The sequence below is a fragment of the Anas platyrhynchos genome, chromosome 1, assembly GCF_047663525.1.
Source record: "Anas platyrhynchos isolate ZD024472 breed Pekin duck chromosome 1, IASCAAS_PekinDuck_T2T, whole genome shotgun sequence".
NCBI classification, from domain to species: Eukaryota; Metazoa; Chordata; class Aves; order Anseriformes; family Anatidae; genus Anas; species Anas platyrhynchos.
Genome location: NC_092587.1, coordinates 162,068,158 through 162,090,343, shown reverse-complemented (window position 1 = coordinate 162,090,343; position 22,186 = coordinate 162,068,158). Strand labels below are relative to the sequence as shown.

The 22,186-nt window shown below is 33.9% G+C and overlaps 1 protein-coding gene and 1 long non-coding RNA gene across 4 annotated transcripts in view; both read right to left on the bottom strand.

Moving 5' to 3' along the window:
* Positions 1-1,244: 1,244 nt before the first annotated feature.
* On the bottom strand, positions 1,245-4,859 carry LOC140001300 (uncharacterized). Its single transcript, XR_011806380.1, has 3 exons — positions 4,726-4,859; positions 2,736-2,827; positions 1,245-1,378 (listed from the first exon to the last, which is right to left on the bottom strand). It is a non-coding gene; the product is annotated as an uncharacterized lncRNA (long non-coding RNA).
* A 145-nt stretch (positions 4,860-5,004) lies between these two features.
* The window catches only part of RBM26 (RNA binding motif protein 26), a 51,245-nt gene continuing 34,063 nt past the window's right edge, over positions 5,005-22,186 (bottom strand). For 2 of the 3 annotated variants that reach the window (XM_027442930.3, XM_038181562.2), the window contains exons 16-22: positions 21,762-21,836; positions 20,952-21,122; positions 15,676-15,780; positions 13,870-14,079; positions 12,626-12,712; positions 9,101-9,214; positions 5,648-5,836 (exon numbers count right to left, since the gene is read on the bottom strand). In XM_027442930.3, coding sequence (XP_027298731.1) covers positions 5,747-5,836; positions 9,101-9,214; positions 12,626-12,712; positions 13,870-14,079; positions 15,676-15,780; positions 20,952-21,122; positions 21,762-21,836 — 852 coding nt within the window. In that variant the 3' untranslated portion in view covers positions 5,648-5,746. Of the gene's footprint in view, positions 5,837-9,100; positions 9,215-12,625; positions 12,713-13,869; positions 14,080-15,675; positions 15,781-20,951; positions 21,123-21,761; positions 21,837-22,186 lie in introns of all 3 variants that reach the window. The other variant, XM_038181614.2, reaches the window with a different exon arrangement.

Below are 22,186 nucleotides of genomic sequence, written 5' to 3'. Positions count from 1 at the left end.
CTTTTAAGGGAAAGGACAGTCCTCTCAGCTGTTATGCATCAGAGTCCTGCAAAGCTAAGAAGCTCTGTAAAATGTGAGTTCTTATACCCTAGAGGCATTTCTGTACTTCATAGATCTCACCTACACTGTATATGCATTAGCAACTTGCACGTGATTTTGGCAAAAGTATACGTATTTTTACATGCATAGATCAATATACATATTTGTGAAGTCTTTGTTTTCTCTACAAAGAGAAAACAATGTAGTGCAAACATCTTTATTGCACAGAAGTCCGTACAAGATGAAGAATGAATTACGACTTTTAAAACCTAAAAAAAAAAAAACAAAAAAACTTTTTTAATTTCCCTAGAAATTTACTCTAAGGCATACTAAGTCTTCTGTCCATGTATTTCACGTCCATGTATTTCACTGACAGAAGACTTAGTATGCCTTAGAGTAAAATAAAAATAAAAAAATAAAAAAAGATCTATTTAGCTACTGATCATTAGGAAAACATTTTGGAGAAGTTTTCCTTTGCATTTAGAAAAACACTAAGCCTAAAAAGCAGAAATTACACTGTAGTAACTGTGAAATAGTCATCTATACCATTCACATTTTGAGGTCTGTAAATAAAATTGTGCATTTCAAATAATCTCCATAGTTTATCATGAGGAATTGTAAATACTGGTTTGCTTTTTCTCTTTCCTTTTTAAGGAAAGTATATGCTAGGTCATATGAAAATATCTTTTTTGAAGAAAATATTTACCCATCAAATTACTATCAAAAATCTTATATGAAACTCCAACATAGAAAATCGTGTGCACATTAGTTAAAAAAAATCTTGAACAAATTGTGTTCGTAACTTTAAAGATGATTTTACCCTCTCTGCATGTGAAAGGCCAAAATAAAAGTACACAAGTCTACTGTAGATCTTTATAACTAAAGTGAGTTTTGAAGAGTACATGCCCCCATTTTTTTTCGCCCAGTTGCTGACAAAAACTAGAATCCAGTTCATCAACTACCATAGATAGATTTGTTAACTGTAATATTCCAATCTTTGCCAGAGAAAGGTAAGAAACTGAGTTAGTCTACTGTGCTAACATGAATTCTACAGATGATCCTGGAATTTAAAATATGTAAATTCTATCATCAAAAACATTAAAAAATACCACGAGTCAGGTGAGGTGATATTCAAAGACATCTACTGGTCTCAGCATTACAAGCTTACTCTAAGAAGAAAATTAATCTTCACTCATACGGACAAACAAAAAAGTATTAACACTCAGGTAAACTTCAGCACTATCACACGTAGGAGGAATTTACAAATAATGATCCATTTGGAAGAAAAAGAGAAAAAATTCTTATGCAGTATGTTCTTGAAGTCCTTCTCATTAGCAATCTAAAGAGAATTAAAATAAAGACCAAAATCAGTCTATTTTTGTTACAAGTGTTTTTGACGTCTACAGATTCAAAGCAGTTCAGAATGAAACATGCAAATACATTAAAATAAAAAATGAAAATTATTTTTAAAACAACCAGTATGCAGATAACTGTATGACAAGCACAGTAGGGGATTTACCATGGTCTACATGAGTCAACAAAAAACAGCAGTTCATTTTTAATTGAGAATCAGTTTACAACTATACTGGCTGAAAGGATAAACAGGTTTTTATTTTTCTTTGTGAAAATTTGATCAAGAATGCCTTTTTTGTATAATTTAACAAATTTATTGGAAATTAACCAAGAGCTGTAATGTTAGTACAGTAAGAAACACCTCAGCTCAGGATAGAACGATAAAGGAACATCAAAATTATTCACTTTCATAATTAACTCCATTTCTTTTTTTCACTAAAATGCCAAATTCCTTCTATTTGTTTCAGTTCTAGTCTTAATTTGTTAATTCTAACTTCATTTGTTAATTGCTGCAAAATTTAATCAGTGTAGGATTAAATCCAACCATACCACCTTTAGTTGCAACGTTTGAACAACGCTGAATTACAGTAAATTAGGTGCATCATTGAAGGTCTACGCCCCTTTATGTTACTTTATGTATTGGTACAAAAGTAGTGTAATAGTTGGAAAAAAGCCCCTCCCCACATCTATATTTGGTGACACAACCTAGGTTCAAGATATCAGTTAAAATATATAGGGGACATAGGAAACTTCCATGTAGAATTACTTTGAGTCAAAAATTCTTGTGCATCGTTTGGTGTTCTTTTATGCTCATGAGACAACTGACAATTACAAATGTGTCCATTCCACCTAAAAATAATAATCCAGTTACCTGGATAATATTTTGGACTCATTGTCTAGTTAAAGAGGAGAGACTGTTTTCGGAGAGTCATTTAGAAAAGCAGCTTATTTTAAATGCTTGAAGTTGTATGAATACTTTTCAATGAGTACTTTTTCTGTTTAAGAAATGAACTTCCTGTGACTCGGTTGTAAAGTCAGTCATGTGCCTTCGTGCTTCAGTAGGAGATAACTTGTACTTCTGTGGGTCTCCCAATTTGAAAAAAGTGCTTTTTAAGAGATGGAAAAATAACTACAACACAGCCTATACATAATGCTTGAAAGAGGCATTCTTGCTGTTTTACTGTTGACAGCCTGAATTACTGACTCCCATTACTTAACATTTCCTGTAATTTACCAAATGCGGCTCACTGCTATACTATCGTTGAACTGCATATCAGATCACATCTTATTCAAGGACTTCACACCATCTAGTTGGAAAAGAAAATACCTTCTTAAACATTTACCTTTTTTTCCAAAGAAATTTGGAAAGGCTTTCTGGGGAAAATGAGGGTAACCCATTCTTGTTGTTTCGGACTAGGAAAATCCATTTGCAGAACTGTTAAAAAGAATACAATGATTTAGCTAAGTACAGTGGAGATATACTTAAGAATGCATTCAGAAGGATCAGCTAAGTAAAGAACGGAATGAAAATCAGCAGGATGCTTGGTTTGTTCGGTCAAACAAGGGATGATGCAGCTCCATACAACAAGAGATTTAATTGAATGCTGAACTAATAAAGTTCTGACTGGAGTGAATGGAAACGGTAAGAGTTGGTTAAGTTAGTAGCAAAAAAAGGGAGAGCAAAGCTAGGCTAGGAATACAAGGACAAATCAAGCCAAAAATAATTTTTAAAAAAATCAAGGAAATTATAAGGACAGAAATACATACAGCATCAATTTATATTGCAACCAGGAAACCATTACTTTATGCTGAATGGCATCCAGTCAGATTAGTTTCAACTGAAACAGGCATATAGGTTCGTTTTTAAAGTGGCGGTAAACCAAACTAATCTGATCCAGGTGGTTTTCAGTCATTCAAAATGATGTAAAATAACAGCAGGGAATAAAACACGACAGCAAGACTTTCCCTGACATCTTTCTCTGGTGGAGTTCGTGTACGGAAGGTGCTGAAGACTTTTTCCCCTTACAGGTAGACCAGGTTGCAAACAATTATTAAGAAAGCAATATTCCATGCATGCGGAATTGAAAGCAAGCAAGGAAACAAGGAATAATCATCTCAAAAGTACATGATATAGCAATTCTGTATGTTTCATAAGCATCCATCTAAAGAGTACACTAATATTTATCATTAACTTGTGCTAGGATTTACTACCAGTGAAAAGGCAGGTTTGAGCAGCAAAGCACACCACACAACAACCTTAAGGCAGCATGCACAGTTTGTGTTTTTTTTGTTTGTTTGTTTGTTTGTTGTTTTTTGTTTTTCTTTCCAGGCTGTACCTGTTCTGCAAGACAACACACTAAAAACTTCCACCTTCTGGACTGTCAATCTGGCAGCCTTCAAATGCACTAAATTATTTAAAAAGAAAAGTAGAAAAGCTTGTATTTAATTCAGTGAACTAGAAGTGCTCATTGGATAAAAAGGTTCTTAAAATATTTTATTTTGCCTTAAATTCAGTGTAAAAGGAAATCAATTTCTCAAATACAATTAATTATGGCAAGATTTAGAACTTACTTTAACAAGCATGGCAGTCAATTGTGATATTTCAATGTGAAACTAAGCCTGTACAAAAGTTTTAAGTGCATATTTTTTCAAGCATGCACACAGGGACACAGAAAAAAGAGCCTCAGAAAACCCTCAAACAACTGAAAAGCAGAGGACAAAGTCTACTCTTCTGTCTAGGATACTGCTATTTCTACTTTCCTCTGCTTGTATTATGGAATTAAGAAAAAAAAAAAAAGGAGAGAGGGATGGGGGAAAGGAGAGTAGTTCAGGAGAGCAGCTCTCTCTTCTCCCAATAGGCAAAACACAAGGACTACAGAAAATATACTGTTAAATGACGTACTATCCCTCTGCATCTAATTGATAGATGTGATAGTGGTATTACACTGCACTCATTAATGAGTTGATAAAAAAATAACTATTATTTAATAAAGGGCTTAAAAAAAAAAAATACACAACAGCAGAATGCCACTGAAGGGAAAAAGAAACAAGTCCTTTAATGTGAAGAGCTAGGGAGTTCCCCTTCCTAAGTAAAGGAGAAACTTCAGTACTCACACAACAAAATGTCCTGTTACAGCTATGAAAGTATTTCTGCAGAGTAGGAATTCTACTTACATTTCATATATGTACATTTTCACATAATGAAAACAAACTATAGTACGAATGTAGTATCCGCCAAATACTACTTTTGAAATAGAAAAAAAATAATTCTAGAAATCAAGGAATAAAAAAATGCATTAATGTGCATGGTCAGAATTGTCAGTTAATACCTACCAAATATTCTGCTTCTCCTAGTGTGTAAATTACATTCCAGTAGCACATATTTTTGTGGGACCAAGTTTTCTTCTACAATTGTACAGTGCAGAGGTAGAAAATAAATTCCTAACTGTTGAATCATTGACTTAAACCATTTTTAAAATTCAGAAAACACCCAAAAGCTTTTAGGTGACAGAGTATACTTGTGTATTAAATGAAACTTCATTTTGAGATTTTTTTTTTTATATCCAACAGTATTTTGAGGTGATAGTGATTATAGCTCCTTTTGTGAACATGGGGGTGGGGTTGCCATTTGGAATGGTCTTTTTTCTTTTCTTTTTTTTTTTTTCTTTTTTCTTTTTTTTTTTCATTATGAAGGACCATTGCCTCAGCTTTTTTGGTTATTGCTTTTTTTTCTTTTTTTTTTCTTTTTTTTTTTGAAGACCATTCCATTTATTTATTTTTTAACATCTTAAAGTCATAAGGACTTATATGCAAAGCAGTCATACACTTTATCATTAAAACCCATAGGTAAAATACGTACACAAATCCAACAAAAGGCTAGTACATAGTAAAGCCTAAGCATACTACTATGCAATATTATGAATACATAACTTTAGAGACTTCAGTTTAGTACTGTTATCTATTCATTTCTGAAAACATTCACAAAGATTTTAAATGCAAATTTTCGTTCCGTATCTGGAATAGAACAAAAATTATCTATGTTATAACAACTTTTGGTCATTTGTGCTTGACCAATTCGGTAAATTACAAAGAACCCAAAGAATTCTGTAACTTTCTGTAGAACTATGTAATAAAAACATTGCATATGTTCCTAATATGATGTCTTTAGCAATCATTTACTGAAATGTAACTCAAACATCAATCTCTCAAAACGTGTAACTGATCAGCTGCTTTTTAGCCTATATCCGAATTCAACTTCATCACAAAACCCCTTTTAATACAAAGATGCAGAAGTACATTAGATAATACTAATGCAACACAGGTGCAGTTCTAGCATTGTCATTGATGAGTTGAATCATCTTCTCCATGAACGAGACTCATTGTCCTCCTCCTCTTCATCATCATCTTGAAGCAGCGAGTCATCCACCAAAGACTCTTCCTGAAACTTCAAGAGAAAAATGTGATAACCTCTGTTACGTCAGAAAGTGTAAGAGATCAAAAGGCAACATACAATCCTCTGCTAAGATTTAAGAACAAGTAAATTAATTTTTAATAGTTAAACGGTAATGCTTTCAAAAAAGTATACTGTATATGTTGTGTATTTAATATGCACATATTAATATATGGCAAATGCAACTTGTTTTTTTCTTTTACTGGACCTCAAAATGACATCATAATTCAATAGATATTCTGATTCCTTAGCATGTCATCCACACCCAGGCTTTAATGTTCTGATGGAACTTGAGATGCTATAGTGAAAACTAATGTTAGATTTTCGAAGTTAATATTAACTATGCCTCTTTTAATCCCAGAGCTTAATCTACCTGTGCTTTAGTATAAAAAAAAAAAATTGAATATGGAATATTTTAATTTTGACAGCTTTAAGAAAATGCATTTTAAATCATAGCTCTGTCTGCATCTTGTCTCAATATACACTTCTGTACTGTAAGCTGAAATAAAACATTGCTTTCTGAGTACTCAGTCTCTTCTTCTGGTGTACAGATGTCCAGCAGACTAAAATACGATACCACTGCTGAAAAGGAGAGCTCTCTCTCATGTAAAAAGCAACAACAGCAAAAAACACATCAAGGTCTTTCTTCAAAGTCTTAAGCCTCTTTATGATAGTATTACTTAAGTGAATTAAACTTATCAATAGAGTTTAGACAGAAAAAAAAGAAACCTTTTTCATGTGTGTACAATAGTAGCTATAAAACAAAGTTACATAAATAGCACGATCAATTGTAAGCACATGGAAACTCGAGATGTCTCATACATAAAAGGAATACAAGACTGAAATTGAGGCGACTGATTACAGCAACCTCCACAGCCCTGATTCAATCCTGCGTAAGTTAAAAATTTGAACGATAAAATTACATAAAAATTATTTTATGCAATTGGTTGAACTTCTGCAAATGAACATGAAGTTCTTGAACTTGTCCATCCAAGACCTGGGATTCCTAACACTGTACTTCAATACTAACTTAACCAAATGCTAGAAGCAATACACAGTGCACACAAAGAATGACATTTAAATATAAAATTTCCTGAAGACTGCCGAAAAGAAATCCATCATACAAAGAAATTTTGTGAATGTCAGGGGGTCTAATTCAGCTGTAGAGAATTCAAATAAAATCCAATCTAATGAAATGAGGAAGATAGGGGAGCTATGTACACTTGATTTGCTTTGAAAATGGAAAGTCATGAGGCAAGTAGAGGTAAGCATGTTAAATGAATAATCTGTAAACACTGGGCCAAGTAAAAATCCAGCAACACCACCAATAAAAATATAGATAAAATAAGATTTTTATATTATACATTTGGTATTGCAAAGGCCTCAGCAAGCACACAAAGGCAATGAGTAGCCTGGATCAAATCCCTGTGCACTTTCTACAATACTTAGCTAATGACTGACTACAAAAACATTCCAGAGAGAGATAAAATCAGCTAAAAAAAAAAAAAAAAAAAACAGAACTCAAGAAAAGTGTTAGAGGAAAAAATAGAAAAATACTAGAAGATTTGCAATAAAGGTCAACATTTAAACCATGAAATTATTTTGAAATAGCTACCCCCCAAAAAAAACATTACCTCAATTTTAACTTACATCTTGAAAATTTGGTGTGTTTTGGATGGGTCAATCAATTTAGGAGTTACAAAGAACAGCCCTATGCAGTCTTTTCCCTAAATTTTATTTCCACACCTCATGACTCCTGTTAAGGAGTACAACCATCACCTAAAATAGATGTATCCCACTACTACAAACACTTAAGAGTAGTCAAGACGAGAATGTACATGTAAATCTGCCCTTTCCCTCTGCCAGGCCAGCCAACGCATGTAACTTGTTACCATCTTCATTCCCTTCCACTTCCAATTTTCTTACAACCCAGAGGTTCCCTCCCACACTCAGTATCTTCAGCTGGGGTTTAAATCTAAATCTCATGATAGATCACATGCCAATCAGTCTGTACTTTCCTTTCTTTACCCTGCTAAGTATTTGTATATCTTTGCATGCCCTTTCTTTCATTATGTAAAATGACAAAGTCTTAAAATGAAGGAGTTGCTCAATGAGACCTCCCACTACGGTAGGCTCCTTACAGTAACAAACATTGCTTCAGAAGCAATACATCCCTGATGGGGAAGTGACAATATATCTAAGAACCTCTGAACATTACTCAGCATAGCCTCTTGTTCACTCACAGCTCATTACTACTTGACAATGTATGAGGCTTGTATATAGAAGAAGAGCAACATTTATTAAGTCAGAATACACAAATGCTTGAACTGAACACTCAGTGGTGAAAGTAGACAACTCTACCTGTCTTTCACATGGTAAAAATAAACTGGCATTTTTAGAGACAGAAAAAGACAAACTACATTTCTTCAGGAAAAAAAAAAGAATGAAATGAAAACTGAATGATAAACAATGTAAAAAGACTAACTGAATTTGGTTATATCAAAACAATCTTGTGAAGATGCTTGTATGGTAGGTCCGCCAAAATATCATAGGAAAAGACATAAACGAATACAGCTCCAAGTAACTCAAGTATACTTCAGCTTTTCTATTGCAATCATTTATAATTGGCAGTAAATAAATTAGAAAAAAGGCTGCTTGACTTTTTCCTCAAGTGACACTTTTTCCCCCCCATAATTCACAAATGTATGCAAATTTGAACATAAGTTACACATACCAAAAAATACAGCCCAACAGTTACTGTATTAACCTAGTTATTGGGACAAGGCTTTAATATCTTTCTTGCACCACAATGAAGACTGACACTCAGCAGGGGTACTTTAGATGTCTAAATGAAGTTAGCAGATTATCTAAATTATTACTTCACCGGCATCCTCCAAGACATCTCTCACTATAAAGGAAAATTAGATTCTGAGCTATGATCCTCTGAGAAATGAGTGCTTAAAAGAGATGGTACAAATAACTATGTTTTAGACAAGATTTTTGGTTATTTCTCATGCAAATTTGAACCCACATCTTTCAGTTTCTAGATACACCCTCTAGAAATGAAACATTCCTGCAATTAAAAGTGAAGTATTTGGACTGTCAATAACCTAGGAAACAAGAAAAAAATTAATGGATTACTCCACTATCCGATATTAATACATGAGTCAGGTTCAAGAAGCATGAATGAACAAATCATTTTCTTTTGAATCAAAAATATTTCATCTTAAGAAATAAAAAGGGAAAAAAAAAGCTTACTTCTTCTTCATCGGGTTCAGCTTCTTCTGTTTCAACAGCTGACATACTAGCAACAGGCTTGTTCCATGCCAACTTCAGCTCCTGTCCTTTAAACCGAGATCCATGAATCGCAGCCTAAAACAAGTTTAAAAATCTTAGTTAAATATTTCAAGGGAAATACTAACTTCGCTAATACTTAAATCCCAGACGTAAGCCAATAGTCTAGTCTGCTTTTTCTGAAGAAAATCCAAGTTTTAGTATGTCCATATTGGATCACTGTTAATAGTCTAAAACAAAACAACTTATTAATTCGCACATCCTTTCAGTTAAATGATCAAAACATATTCAGAACAAAATTGACCTTGAAAATCAAGTATCATTTGGTGATGAAACATACTAAACCCAGTATCTTACTTGTTTTGTTTTTTTTTTTTTTAAAACTACCCTGATGTGTTCTTCACCTGTCAAAGACTGACACAAAACTGTTAACGTGTTACTTACTGGAAGAAATAAGGCATTCCACAAACACAAATGATTTAACATTAAAACAAACAAGCAAACAAACAACACCTCTGTGATTACAACTTAATCTACTGGAAAATGTTCCACTTCCTGTAAAGCCTTTGTAATTGAAATGTAAAAATTTTTAACTTATGGGATATTCATGCCGTTTTAAGTACCAGATGCATTAAGTGGCTGCTTTGGAAATAGTATGTTCAAATTAAAGTAACATGAACTAGCATAAATCAGCGTTAGCAACATTCCGAAATAACCGTCACAGTCACAAAAGATTTATAGTACAATCTGAAAGCACAGCATAATGTGAAATGTAGAAACAATTACATGTTCAATGACATCTGAACATGAATTGTGTGATATTAAAGTCCCCAGGTATAAATTTTAAATCTGTACATATAAATTTATGATAAATTTAAAAGATTCTATGCCTATTAAAATGCAGCTCAGGAGCTTTTCGTCCATGGTCTCATCACAATGTCACACAACTGGAATTTTTAGAACTACTTATACGTGACATTTAGGTCCAGAAACAACTTGTAATCGTTGAAAGAAATTACTACTACATAAAAATGCAACATTTTACAACAGGGAATCCTCCTCTTACTTCCAGGCTAGAACATGTACAGTCATAAAGCTTAAGCCTTTTTTCATTTAAGAAGGTAAAATATTAGCTGCATTTACTTAACAATTGGTCACAGCAGATGCTTCTAGTAACTACATCCTATATTTACAACTTCTTCAATTACTGAAGTCTGCTGCACTAATTAACACAAATTCCAGTGAAAATGTTTAATATATAAGAATATCAAGAAAAATATAGACTTTACTGTATTTGACCTAGTATAGTTTTCATACAATTTTCATTTCAAAATGAAGGTGCAATTGGACGGTTACATGAAAATGAGAAGTTTTAATGCTAACTGGACTGTGGACATACAACATCAATAAAGAATTTTTAACCAATTAAAAACCTTGAATAAAACTTGAAAACTTCATCTATTGGATGTGAAAACAAAGGAAGAAAAACATGCTGTTTTTCAAATGCAGTGAAACTTATCATAGAAGAGTAACAAATGTACACAATGCTAACTTGAACTATTCCACCTACCATGTCTCCCCTCTCCTCTATAAATACCTTTCTGCATCCTCTGCACTATCCTCTTTTTCACACACTTCATATATAAAAATTTCTTCACTTCATAATATAAAATCATATGTAAGAAACTTCTGTGTTTGCTTCCAAAGCTACTGTTCTCTGTTTTTGGGGGAAAGAAATTTAACTAAGGCTGAAATTACTCTCCAGGCCAATTTTTCAGCAGAAGTTCTAACAGTAAGACCTGTATTTTGCTGATAAATAACATCTGTTAATTTCCTTTGGATCATAGTCCATCTGAGAGAAGAAGAGATGTTATTTGGACAGTACATAAAAACAGGTAATTGTCCTAGGTCACCTATTTTTAAGTGTAAGCTACTTTCAATACTTGAGAGTATTTTTTTTATATAATACCTTTAATATTTCTTATATAAGCTACAACTATAATATTAAGTAATACGAAGGTGCAAAATCAAGTATCAAATGTTAGGAAGCACCAAAATTAAAAATTTCAACCATAACTCAGTCCACTTGTGAGTATACTAATTATTACAGCTTTTATCTGTGTTCATGTATTTCTTATTCTCCACAAAACTTTTGTTCATTGTTGAAATACAGTTGTACAGTACTGTCTTTTTTTCCTTACCAGTCATTATATACTGTGCACACTTATTACACTTTCCTTTTTGCAGAATAATTACCATCTCTGTACAGATAGCACTCAACACTGCTACATAGCAAATTTTCACAAACCATATTTCTATGTTTCTTTGGAAGACGGATCAAATTATTTCTCTAAATAATGCATCAAATTATTTCTCAAAATTTCTCATCGATTTATTATTACATTATTTTTCATCAAATTATTATATGCTGTACCATATATATATCATAATCATTATGATACTGTTAAGTGTTCAAAACTACTGCCCCCCATTGGCTTTATTTGCATTGTAAATATGAGTATTTCTGTCAATCAGGTCACTGGTCTCTCAAGATAAAGCATACAGAAAGAGAAGAATCTGGCCATGTATGAAAATTCTCTTCAAGTAATCTCCACAAGATGAACTTTGTGCAAAAATATAAACTTTGTTCAAAATAAAAATATAAAATGAAATCTTTCTATACAACCATACCGTAAATATGAATCCATTCTTTTTCTTTCAGGAAGCCCTATTACTTTCAGGATACTCCTTCCCAACAGTGATGCAAGGATTTTAAAGAAAACAAAATCATTTGCAGAACAACTATGTTTAGTATTTTGCACAGGTTCATATACTGCACTATTTACTGAATAAGGCAGGACTGCAGCTGAACCAAACACATGAAGTCCTAATGATCTGTATGCAATGATGCTGAATTACAACATACCTCAATGCTGCATTTTAGTTCTACAAGTTGCTTCTATAATTCTATACTTATATAATTTCATAAAGAAATTTTAAAAAAAAAAAAGAAAATATCATCATGTAAGATTACTTCTACATTACCCTAAATTTTCAGGCAAATGTATGAAAGCAAACACCAAACAGATTCCAGCAATACCAAAGAAAATGCATAGGCTCAGTCTGCAGTATGTCAATGAACCTACAGAATACTGTGAGGTCTTCAGGTGAAAACAGTGCAGTGTCCATGCAAAAACAACTGGTAATTAAATAAAGACAAACCAGGACATCTAGCTATGAATTCCCACACTTGTCTTGATCTCTCTTTCACATCTTGTATTTTTCCCTGGTTTATTTAAAGCATCTTCATTTCATAAGAATTTCAGTAACATGCTGTTTTGACAGATTTGTTTAATCTGGAATTAAAACTTCTGTGTCAGACTTCTTTTAAAACCCTTCTGAGCAATTAACTACATTAAATGTAATCAATTATAGAAATATAAAGCAGTTGAATGCTGAGGAATATTTTCAACAAAGAACTATACTCACAGCTTCAGCTTCTGCTCTCGTCTTGAAGGTAATCACCGCGTGGAGAGAAGAGTCATCTATCTGGCAATCTTCAATTTCACCATATTGCTTTTAATATGAAAAAGAAAAAAAAAATGGTAAAATAGTCCTCCTCCTCTATCCTCCCCCTCTAAAAATGACATCCTAAACGAAAGGCCCTGAAAAAGCATATAGTGTGTGTACTCCTTCACAGCTTCAATGCCAGTCGGAGTGCTTTGCAAGAAATACTGTTGTGTTTTTTTTTTCCATTTCAAAAACACAAAGTACTGTAGTCTTTGGATTTCCTGTAAATATACAGGAATGAAGTAAAACTACAACAGAAAAAATAAGTTCTTCTGCTCCAATAATTCTCTCTTGATCAAAAAGTTCACATCTTGGGATTACTCCCTAAGTCTATTATGATACACTTCTACAAAAAGATTTAATAGATACAGAAGAGGTAGCAAGTTTCCAATTTAGCTCGATTCCAGCATCTTAAGATCCTGCCCCATACATTCCTGCAAGGGTCTCTAAGGTTTTTTTAATTTTGAAGTTGGGTATTCTAAGGTATTCTTAGTTTTACCCCAAAAATTTATAAAATCTTTGTTTAAATGTTCAGTCTGTCATTAGAAAGTTGTATATCTACATATGTAGATATATATAGATCCTGGAAACACAAGACCTAAAAAAATAATACAGTAGTGCTGGTGGGTTACTTTTCTTAACTCTTGTTCTTTTCAAAAGCTGCTTACACAGCTGCCAGACAGGAAATATTAAGTGCAATGACTGAAGTAGAATTTACCAGACTTAGTGGCTCTTCAATTTCTATCTTCAAAGACAACCACTGAAATTAAATATTGGAAAACAAAACAAACAAAAGAAAACACCAAGGTGATGTGTGTTTGCTAGGGAAGGAGGGTGAGAGAACTTACTCGTTATTTATGTAAATGCTGATATTCTCAGCATTCATTCCTCAAAATAATCTAATATTACTTTAAGCTTTTTTTTTTTTTTAAATGACAGATAAAGGGGTTTTATTTCTTTCTGTCCAATTACCAATACTTGCATAAAAATACTGCTTAAATTCTGATTTTTTTTTTAAATCGTGAACTTTTAAATCATTAATTTATATCACGTTATAGATTCAGTCCTAAATAAAATTTCCAGATGAATTAAGTCAAGAAAAAAAAAGTCATTGGAAAAAAGAACGTTATCCAAAGAACAGAAGAAGCGAAATTACAACATACCGCAAAATGAGGAAGAAGATCTTCTCTATCACTTTCTGTAAATGCAGAGATTTCTAATGCCCTAGGTCGATGATCCACAACCGCATGCACAGGAACTCCTCTGCCTCTACCCCGTCCACGTATTCCTCTACCTCTGCTACGTGATGCACCCCGACCTCTTGCATGAACCCCTCTACCACGAACTGAAGAAAGAATCCCTCGTTTGGCAGCCTAAGATATTTATACATAACATAGTGATTTATAAAAATTAATAATCTAAATGTTTAGACAAAAATACCAAACACATTCACAGAGAAGCTTACAGGTTTTAAAATAAGATGTTTACAGAAGTATTATTTTTTAGTAACAGATCAAAAACAGGACAGCAACAGAAAAAAAGAACAAAGTATTCAAAAAAAAAAAAAAAGATGTCAGAAGAACCCTCATCTGTGATGACAATTCCTCAAAGGAGGTCAGACTGTAGTGTAACATCTGAAATTTCTCGATGTGGGGACTAGCAATTTTCTCTTAATTCAAAAACAAGAACTATCATTCTGACAAGAAAATATGGAGCATAGTAGGTTTTGGTTACAGGACTGTGAGGTATGAAGTAGAGGCCCTACTAAGAACCTCCAACAACAAAGCATTCTCTAAAAATTTGGGTCTACATAGTCACTAACTTCCAGTCCTGCAACATCTGTGCTTCCATTTTTAAAGAACAGGTATGCATTCTCTAAAAGTCAAAAGGTCAGTGACAGTATCTCCATCAGCCATTTAAAAAATAAGTTGCAAATAATATTATACTGTGTTTGTTTACAACTCAACCACTAATAACACTATTTGAATGCATGCCAACAGTATCATCCATGAGGAGATAATTTTCTTTATTAATGAAATCATTCAGAACACCTAAGAAATATTACTCACCATCAGAATAAATACTGGTAACTTCAGCTTGTGTTATTTCTCTACTCAGTTGGCTTAGCTTATTAACAAACCTATTTTCACAAGTACCAAAGCTGCTTAACAACTTACTTTTGAAGTAAGATTTTAATGCAACCTAGCTGTATATACATGCACAGTGTTCATATGTAGTTACACATAAAACATGACAAAACCTCATTAAGAGGGATTTAAGCAACACAGTAGCCTGCTTCAGAGAGAAAAAAAAAAAAAGTAGGAGCATCATGCAACTAAGTAGCTACTACAAAATCATATATTCAAGACAGTACAATATAACACCAAATAACCTCCAATACTATTCTGAGATCCTTAGAGTAAGACACAAAGAATCTTGCATAGACTTCCAAATTTTTGTAAAGTGATTCCTTTAACAAAAAGTGTATTTCTGTACATAGAACACATTTTGAGATATTGTCATTATTTTGCTAAGTCCATCTTTCCTTCAAACTAATGCTGTAATAACACTGCTTTCTGACACTTTGGTCTTTTTGGTTATTAAGAGGATGTTGAGATTCAAGAAGAAAAGAACAAGCTGTGTCTTTTATTCTTTTGTAAAAAAACACAGCACCACCTATAGAAAACAATTTAATGCTCCATATTCTCAAGGAAGCACTACTACCATAAATCTGTAAAATACCATGTCATTTTAAAGTTACAGAATTTAAATAGATTAGAGATCAAAATTAAAGATAATACTATTTCTCTGGTTAAGGAGAGCTCAGAAACTTATTATATATTATTGCTAACCGTCTGCATCTATAATTGGAGCTTAATATTGCACTGAAGAAAAAGTTTGATATAACACACAAGCTAAGAAATATATTTTCATTAAAAGTTATTTGCTACAAATAGAGACAAACATACTTCCAGCTGCAGTTCTGTGTATTTCCGTCTTAATTCAGTAACTTCCTCCCCAGCTTGCATCTTCTTGTATAAATCCAGTTCAGTATCTAGTAACTCTTTCTGCATCTAAGAAATTGTTACATCAAATTATTAGTTCCACAGTTTACATTCACTTGTGAGGAAAACAATTTTCTGATGAAACTGAAGAATCTATTGCTACACTCCTATCAGCAGGCTATTTCAGAAATATACAGTGACTTAAGTATTGGCCAGTGCTGGCCTTCAGGTGAGGTAGAAGTCTGCCACAGCACTTCTAACTGGAAAAAAAAAAATAATCCTAGAAACTCTAAGGAAAGAGAATTTGAAAACTACATGTAGTGGGATTTAAAATTTAGCCAAGTTGTGGCTTATTAATTTAGATCATAGCTGTAACTTCAGAGGTATACTGCTTAAAATGCTAGGTTTCCACTTTAAAAAAAAATAAGCCAAGCACAAGCTTAGTAGCGTCTTGGCAAGATAAAATTTCAACGTGTAGTATTATGTTACTGAGCTTGGTGATGTCAAAGCCATCTAGTCTACTGTGCAAAGCCAAAGCCAATAGAATTTGTTCTAAACTACAGATACACAAAATAGAAAATGCAAAATTAAATGATAGTGATGATGAGATAAAAAGGGATTCTACAAAAAAAAAAGGCAGTAGATTTATGAATGAATACACAATCTATAATCAGTAATGACAAAAAGCTTCTAAGATTACCACGAGCACGAATGGTAGTTCTGTTCAGACCACAGTAGAAAAAAGCACAGTGAAAAGATCTCTGCTAACAAAAAGCTGGACTCTGATATATCCAGAATTGCCCTCCAGCACATGGTACCTTAGAAAGAATTATTTAAAAGTTCAAAAATATCTATGAAACTGAAAGGTGTCTCTGAATCCAAATTTAGAGGTGTTCACAGTAACCACAGAGGTACAGGACATGGTACAGGTGCAGGAAAGAGCTTTTATGTGACTGTGAAAATTTTATTTCAAGTTCCAAACTGGAAAGGTTTTTTCTTTTCCTGTTTTGTTTTTAATGGAAAAAGCAGCAGCCAAATGTTCTAATGACATCACAAATGAAGGAGAAAATTATAGATGACTATGAAATAGTTTTACATTTACACCCGTTGATTCAAAACCACAGCATGTAATGTATTCAAAGGCTGGTTGTCAAGAGATGAAGGTTTCGCAGTTGTGACAGTTGGAAACCAAGTATCACCACTGAATGATAAAGAAGGGGGTTTTTTGTTTCTTTGTTTTTTTCCTGGAAGCTTTAAAAGAAAAAAAGCTGGATTATTCAACTGGCAACTTCAACCTGAACCCCTTTCATCCCCATTTTTCACCACCTAGAGCAACCACAAAAAATCATCTCCTGTATAACAGTTTTCAAAGTTTTCAAAACTGGAAACTGTTTCTCTCAAATCCCGCTGTGTGTTGCTAAATAAATGACACGACAAAACAATCACTTCTGAAACTTCTTAATGACCAGCAATTAAACTCACAAAGTAGCCAGTGACACTGGTGTCATAATGACTCTAAACTTTCGAGGTTTATTTTTAGTTCTCTTAATGAAGACTCCTCTTTTTCTAGAGCTGTGCCTGGTCTCAAGAAGAAAATACCTCCTTCAAGACATAGCAGGAGGCAGCAAATGTTTCTACACTCAGGAGAAGGGGATTTTGTAATCTACATGAACTGGAACACACAAAAATATGTAAAGATAATGACACATTCGCATGGGCTTCACATACAGAACTATTCCTGCAAGTTTGCAGGGACTTCTGAGCTGCCTAGGATTTAACAGCTAATAAAATGCAAGAGAACCTTTTGCAAAACCTTTCAGAAAATTGTTGAAGTAATGAATTTTAACTGAAGAATGCTCTTAATTATTCACTTTCACAAAATTCAGATGTTTTTTCTCTTTCAAATGTTAATAAAACAATGCTCATTGTTAATACAAAATCTCCCTGAGAAGAAAGCTATCAATAACATCAACTCTTCTACAGTCTAGATGTTTTGTCCATTATGAACTGTTTCTTCACTTTTCATATTACAAAATAGAAAAAAAAAAAGAAAAACACCTGAAGAATTGCTTAAAAACTCTAATTAAAGTTAGTGTATCATCTCACTTTTACTAACTAAAAATTAAAATCACATGAGAAACTGATGGACCAGGTTACCAACTGAGGAGTGATGTGGACTGAAGTGATCCCAAGATACAGGGTTGAAGAGGGATAACTTCAAGCTTGCACATATCAGAACATAAATAAAGGAGGGCCTACAGAACAGTATTGTAGGGGAATACCTCATTACTTTTTTGGGAAATCAGTGCTTCTCTAAAGATCCTGTACAATGATATACGTGACAGGAAACAAAGAGGAGGAATTAGATGTCTGCACAGTTCCAAGGCTACAATCTCACAGAGACCACAGAAGCATTGCAGGGTAACTCACACAACTGGAGTGCTGCGGTGGATGGATACTGGCTCTTCAGGAAGGCCAGGCCTGGGAGAAGCAGGAGCTGCCCTCTGTATGTGAGGGAACTGTGAATGCATGTAGCTCTGCCCAGGGACAGATGATAAGCCAGCTAGAAGTTCATCAGATGGCAGACAAATGTGGGTGACAGTGCAGTGGGTGTCTACTACATGCCATCTTATCAGGTAGAAGTAGTAAATGAGGCTTTCTTTAGCCAAGTGGAAGCCACCTCACGGTCCTAGCTAGCAGCTGCAAGGGCAGGTTGATTTTCAAGAATCATATCCCCTGCTTTCCAAAACATGCGGGAAATAAACAGCAGGAGGCCTGTATTAATGCCTAAGGAACTCCTAACAAAAATCTAAAAACATAGTGTAGGACAGGTGGAAGTAGGCTCAGACCACACAGATGCAATACAGACAGACTGCCTAAGCATGCAGGTACGATTCTGGAAAGCCAAAGCCCACCTGGTAAGGAACACCGAAAGCTTCCATAGGTCTATCAGCAACAACACAAAGACTATGCTATGAAAAATGAAAACCCACTACCGAATGTGGAAGGGGACTTGTAACAAAAGACATGGGAACAGCCAAGGTACTCAATGTCACCTTCTCCTCAAGTCTTTACTCGTAAGACTTATCTTTGTTAAAAGAGATTCAAGTTAGCAAACATTTAAGCTAACTGGACATACACAAATCCCTGAGACCTTATAGATGCGACGGTTAGTACCGAGGGAGCTCACTGATGTCACTGTAAGGCCAATCTTAATTATCTTTGAAAGGTCCTGGCATTTGGGGGCGGTTCCTCAGCACTGAAAAAATGCAAATATCACTCTGACCTTCAAGTAGGGCAAGAAAGATCTAGCAAGTACATACTGGTCAGTCTCATCATGATACCTGAGAGGATAATGGAGCAAATAATCTGGGAAACCATTCCCAACCATACTAAGAACAAGAAAGTGACTGGGGAAAAAAATCAAAAGCAACTTTGAAAATATTGCCAATTCCTAGGACTTTTATGACTCAAATTCACTCTACAAGAAGTTAACTTCTTTCATCTAAGACCTCTAAGAATTATTTTCTCTTTAGAAAGCATCAATTCTCTCTGAAAATATCAGAAAAATCTCTTCTATAATTTAAGAAAAAGGTAAGTTTAAATAGCACTGTCTGAATACTGGTGTTACTACCTCTTGTTCCCCCTCTAAAACAGAGTTATTCCACTGCAACTGTAGTCATTCTAAGAGGTATACACCAACTCCCAGTAATCACACACTATGTCCATCTTCAGGATACAAATGCACTGCTTCCAACTTTTTCCTGACTGACAAACAAGAAAAGAAGTTACAGTGAGTACATACAGGTCATTTCAGTACTATTTTTTTCCCACACCTGTACATCACTGTAATTTATTCTGCATGTACTTCTAATGCCTGTATTTCTAAGCAAAATTAAGCCTCAGAAATGTTCTGTCAAATTGAAAACTCATGATCCGTTTAAACTAAATCTGGGTTGTAACGTTGCACCAGCTTTTTACAATAGAATCCCACACTTTAGTAAAGATGATTAAGCATTCAGAAGATTTAAGAACTGAATGAAAACAGCAAGAAAAGATCAAGTGTTTTTGTGTGCTGCTGAAAAATACACTGCATAAAAATCTAGCCCTTTATTGTTATGTACTTCCTCATTCAATAAAGCAAGAAAAGCTTGTAATATGTTTAAAATGCCTCTTAAAAATTCCTTAAAAATTTATTATTTCTCAAAGTCTCGCTGAACTCTTAATCATGTTGTCATCTGTTTAGGAACATATACTTCCACAAAAAGAGTAATACTGGATTTAGAAAAGGTAACATAATTGCATATTTAAGTAGAGTCAAGAAACAAGTTATAGCAATATATTAACTGTAAGTATAGCACAGAAGAGAAACTCCTCTCAACAGGTTCAGCCCAAATACAGTTAGCTAAATCAAAGGAAAACCAACCAGTATAATCTTCTATCTAAATCATTTTGCAAACATTTCAATTTCTGCAATGTAAAAAGAACAAACAGAAAATATGTACCAGTTCAGTAGTCAACTAGCTTCATGAAGCAGTCAGTTTGGGTATTTAACCCGACCAGTGGATATCTGTGTTGCACAATGATAATCCTTTTGCATAAGAAATACTATTTTCATTGTTTCTATTAACAATGTATGAAAGGAACAGACTAAAAAGATTGAATAAGGCAAAAGACAATCATAGGATTTCTGTTTTGGTATCTTCCAGATCATCACAGAATCATAGAGGTCTTTTCCAACCCAAATGATTCTAAGATCATCTAGTTCTAGCACTGCCAAGTCCACCATCGATCCATGTATTGCTTCACGACATCTACACGTTTCTTCAACAACTCCCCAGGCAGTGACTCAACTACTTCCCTGGGCAGTCTGTTCCAATACTGCATAACCCTTTCACTGAAGAAGTTTTTTCTAATACCCAACCTAAACCTTCCCTGATGCAACTAAAGGCCATTTCCTCGTCTTATTACTTGGTGCTTGGGAGAAGAGACCAATCCCCACCTCGCTATCACCTCCTACAGTATCTGCGTAGCAGTGGGTAAAACTTCTAGACAACGGCACTGTTTTTAAATTAACTATGCTCCTTTAAAGAGAGCGCAAAAACAATCTCACTTCATAGAAGACTCCAAAATTAAAATAGAATACTTCTAAATACCTCTGATGTGGCTGCATATTTTCATTCTGGGTGCCGTAAACATGTACATTCTTTTTATTAGAAAGCTGACCAAAACTTGAGTACCTGAGTCTTAGTTTTCATGCTTTTTAGAGGAGTCCCTCCTCCTGATGATACACCCTTTAATTCATCCTTTAACTTGGTAATGCTATTAGTCAGTATTTCCAGTGTTTTCATGATTTCTGCTTTATCTTCTGATTTCATGGCTTTATTTTTCTCCAGCTTCGAAATCAGCATCTGTCCAATTAAAAAAAAAATATTAAACTACACTTACAGATCTGTTTTCCAGTACTCACCACAGCTAATGGAAAACATAATTTTGCATTACCCTTGCTGTGATCTTCAAAACTCAATAAAAAAGGCATTTAACAGCTTATATTCAGATATTTTAATCTCTGGTTAATTAATTCGCTAATGAACATCTAGCATCTCTATTTTATTTGGACAGATTTGTTGAACATATTGAAATTATTCCAATATTTGTATTCAACCTAAATGACATTTTGTCCTTTTTCCCCTCTCAAGCTTGAGTGCAGTCATGAGTACTTTTCAGTATCAATTTCTCTTGCTCTTGCCAAGTATAGAACTCTCTGACTTGCACTTGATCACCAAAAGCACATATTTTGCACCTAAAGTTTTTTAATTTCAACTAGAAAAAAGCATCCAAATTGTAGATGCTCGGAGTTTAAGAGGACTAACATGGCAAGTTTGATTAAAACTCTAAACTTAAAAAAAAGAGCATGTTTTCTCTTGAATTAGCATTAGCACATTACTTTAAGTCAGTTTGGTAGCTCATGCCAACAAATTCTGAAAGATTTTCAAGTGAACTGAGTTTTACAACTGAACTGCTGGCCTTGTATAGTGCTAACGGTTTACCTTTTGTGTTTCAATGTGCTTCTCCAAGATTTCTTGCTTCTTTTTTCTCACGTCTTGCTGAAGTCGCAACGCTTCCTAAAAACATTTCAAAAATTACAGAAAGTTTGTAGATTTGGAAAAACAATTTCAGAAGAATAATACACCGTATCTGGTAACTATAAAATAGTAACTTACAATATAAGGAAAAAACTAGTGAACTCAAAGTACTGATAGGAAATACTTAAATTTATGCTTTGAAAATCAAAGCATCATTACCTCATTCACTAATTTGGTTATCTTTATTTGCATATGTGCTGGAAAGACCTCATTAGTTATGTAAAACAATCTTTGCACAATTCCACCAAAAGTTGAAAGGCAAAATAACACACTACCACCACAACAGGTACAGCATACAAGATTTTAGACTTGCTAAGATGGTATCTTGA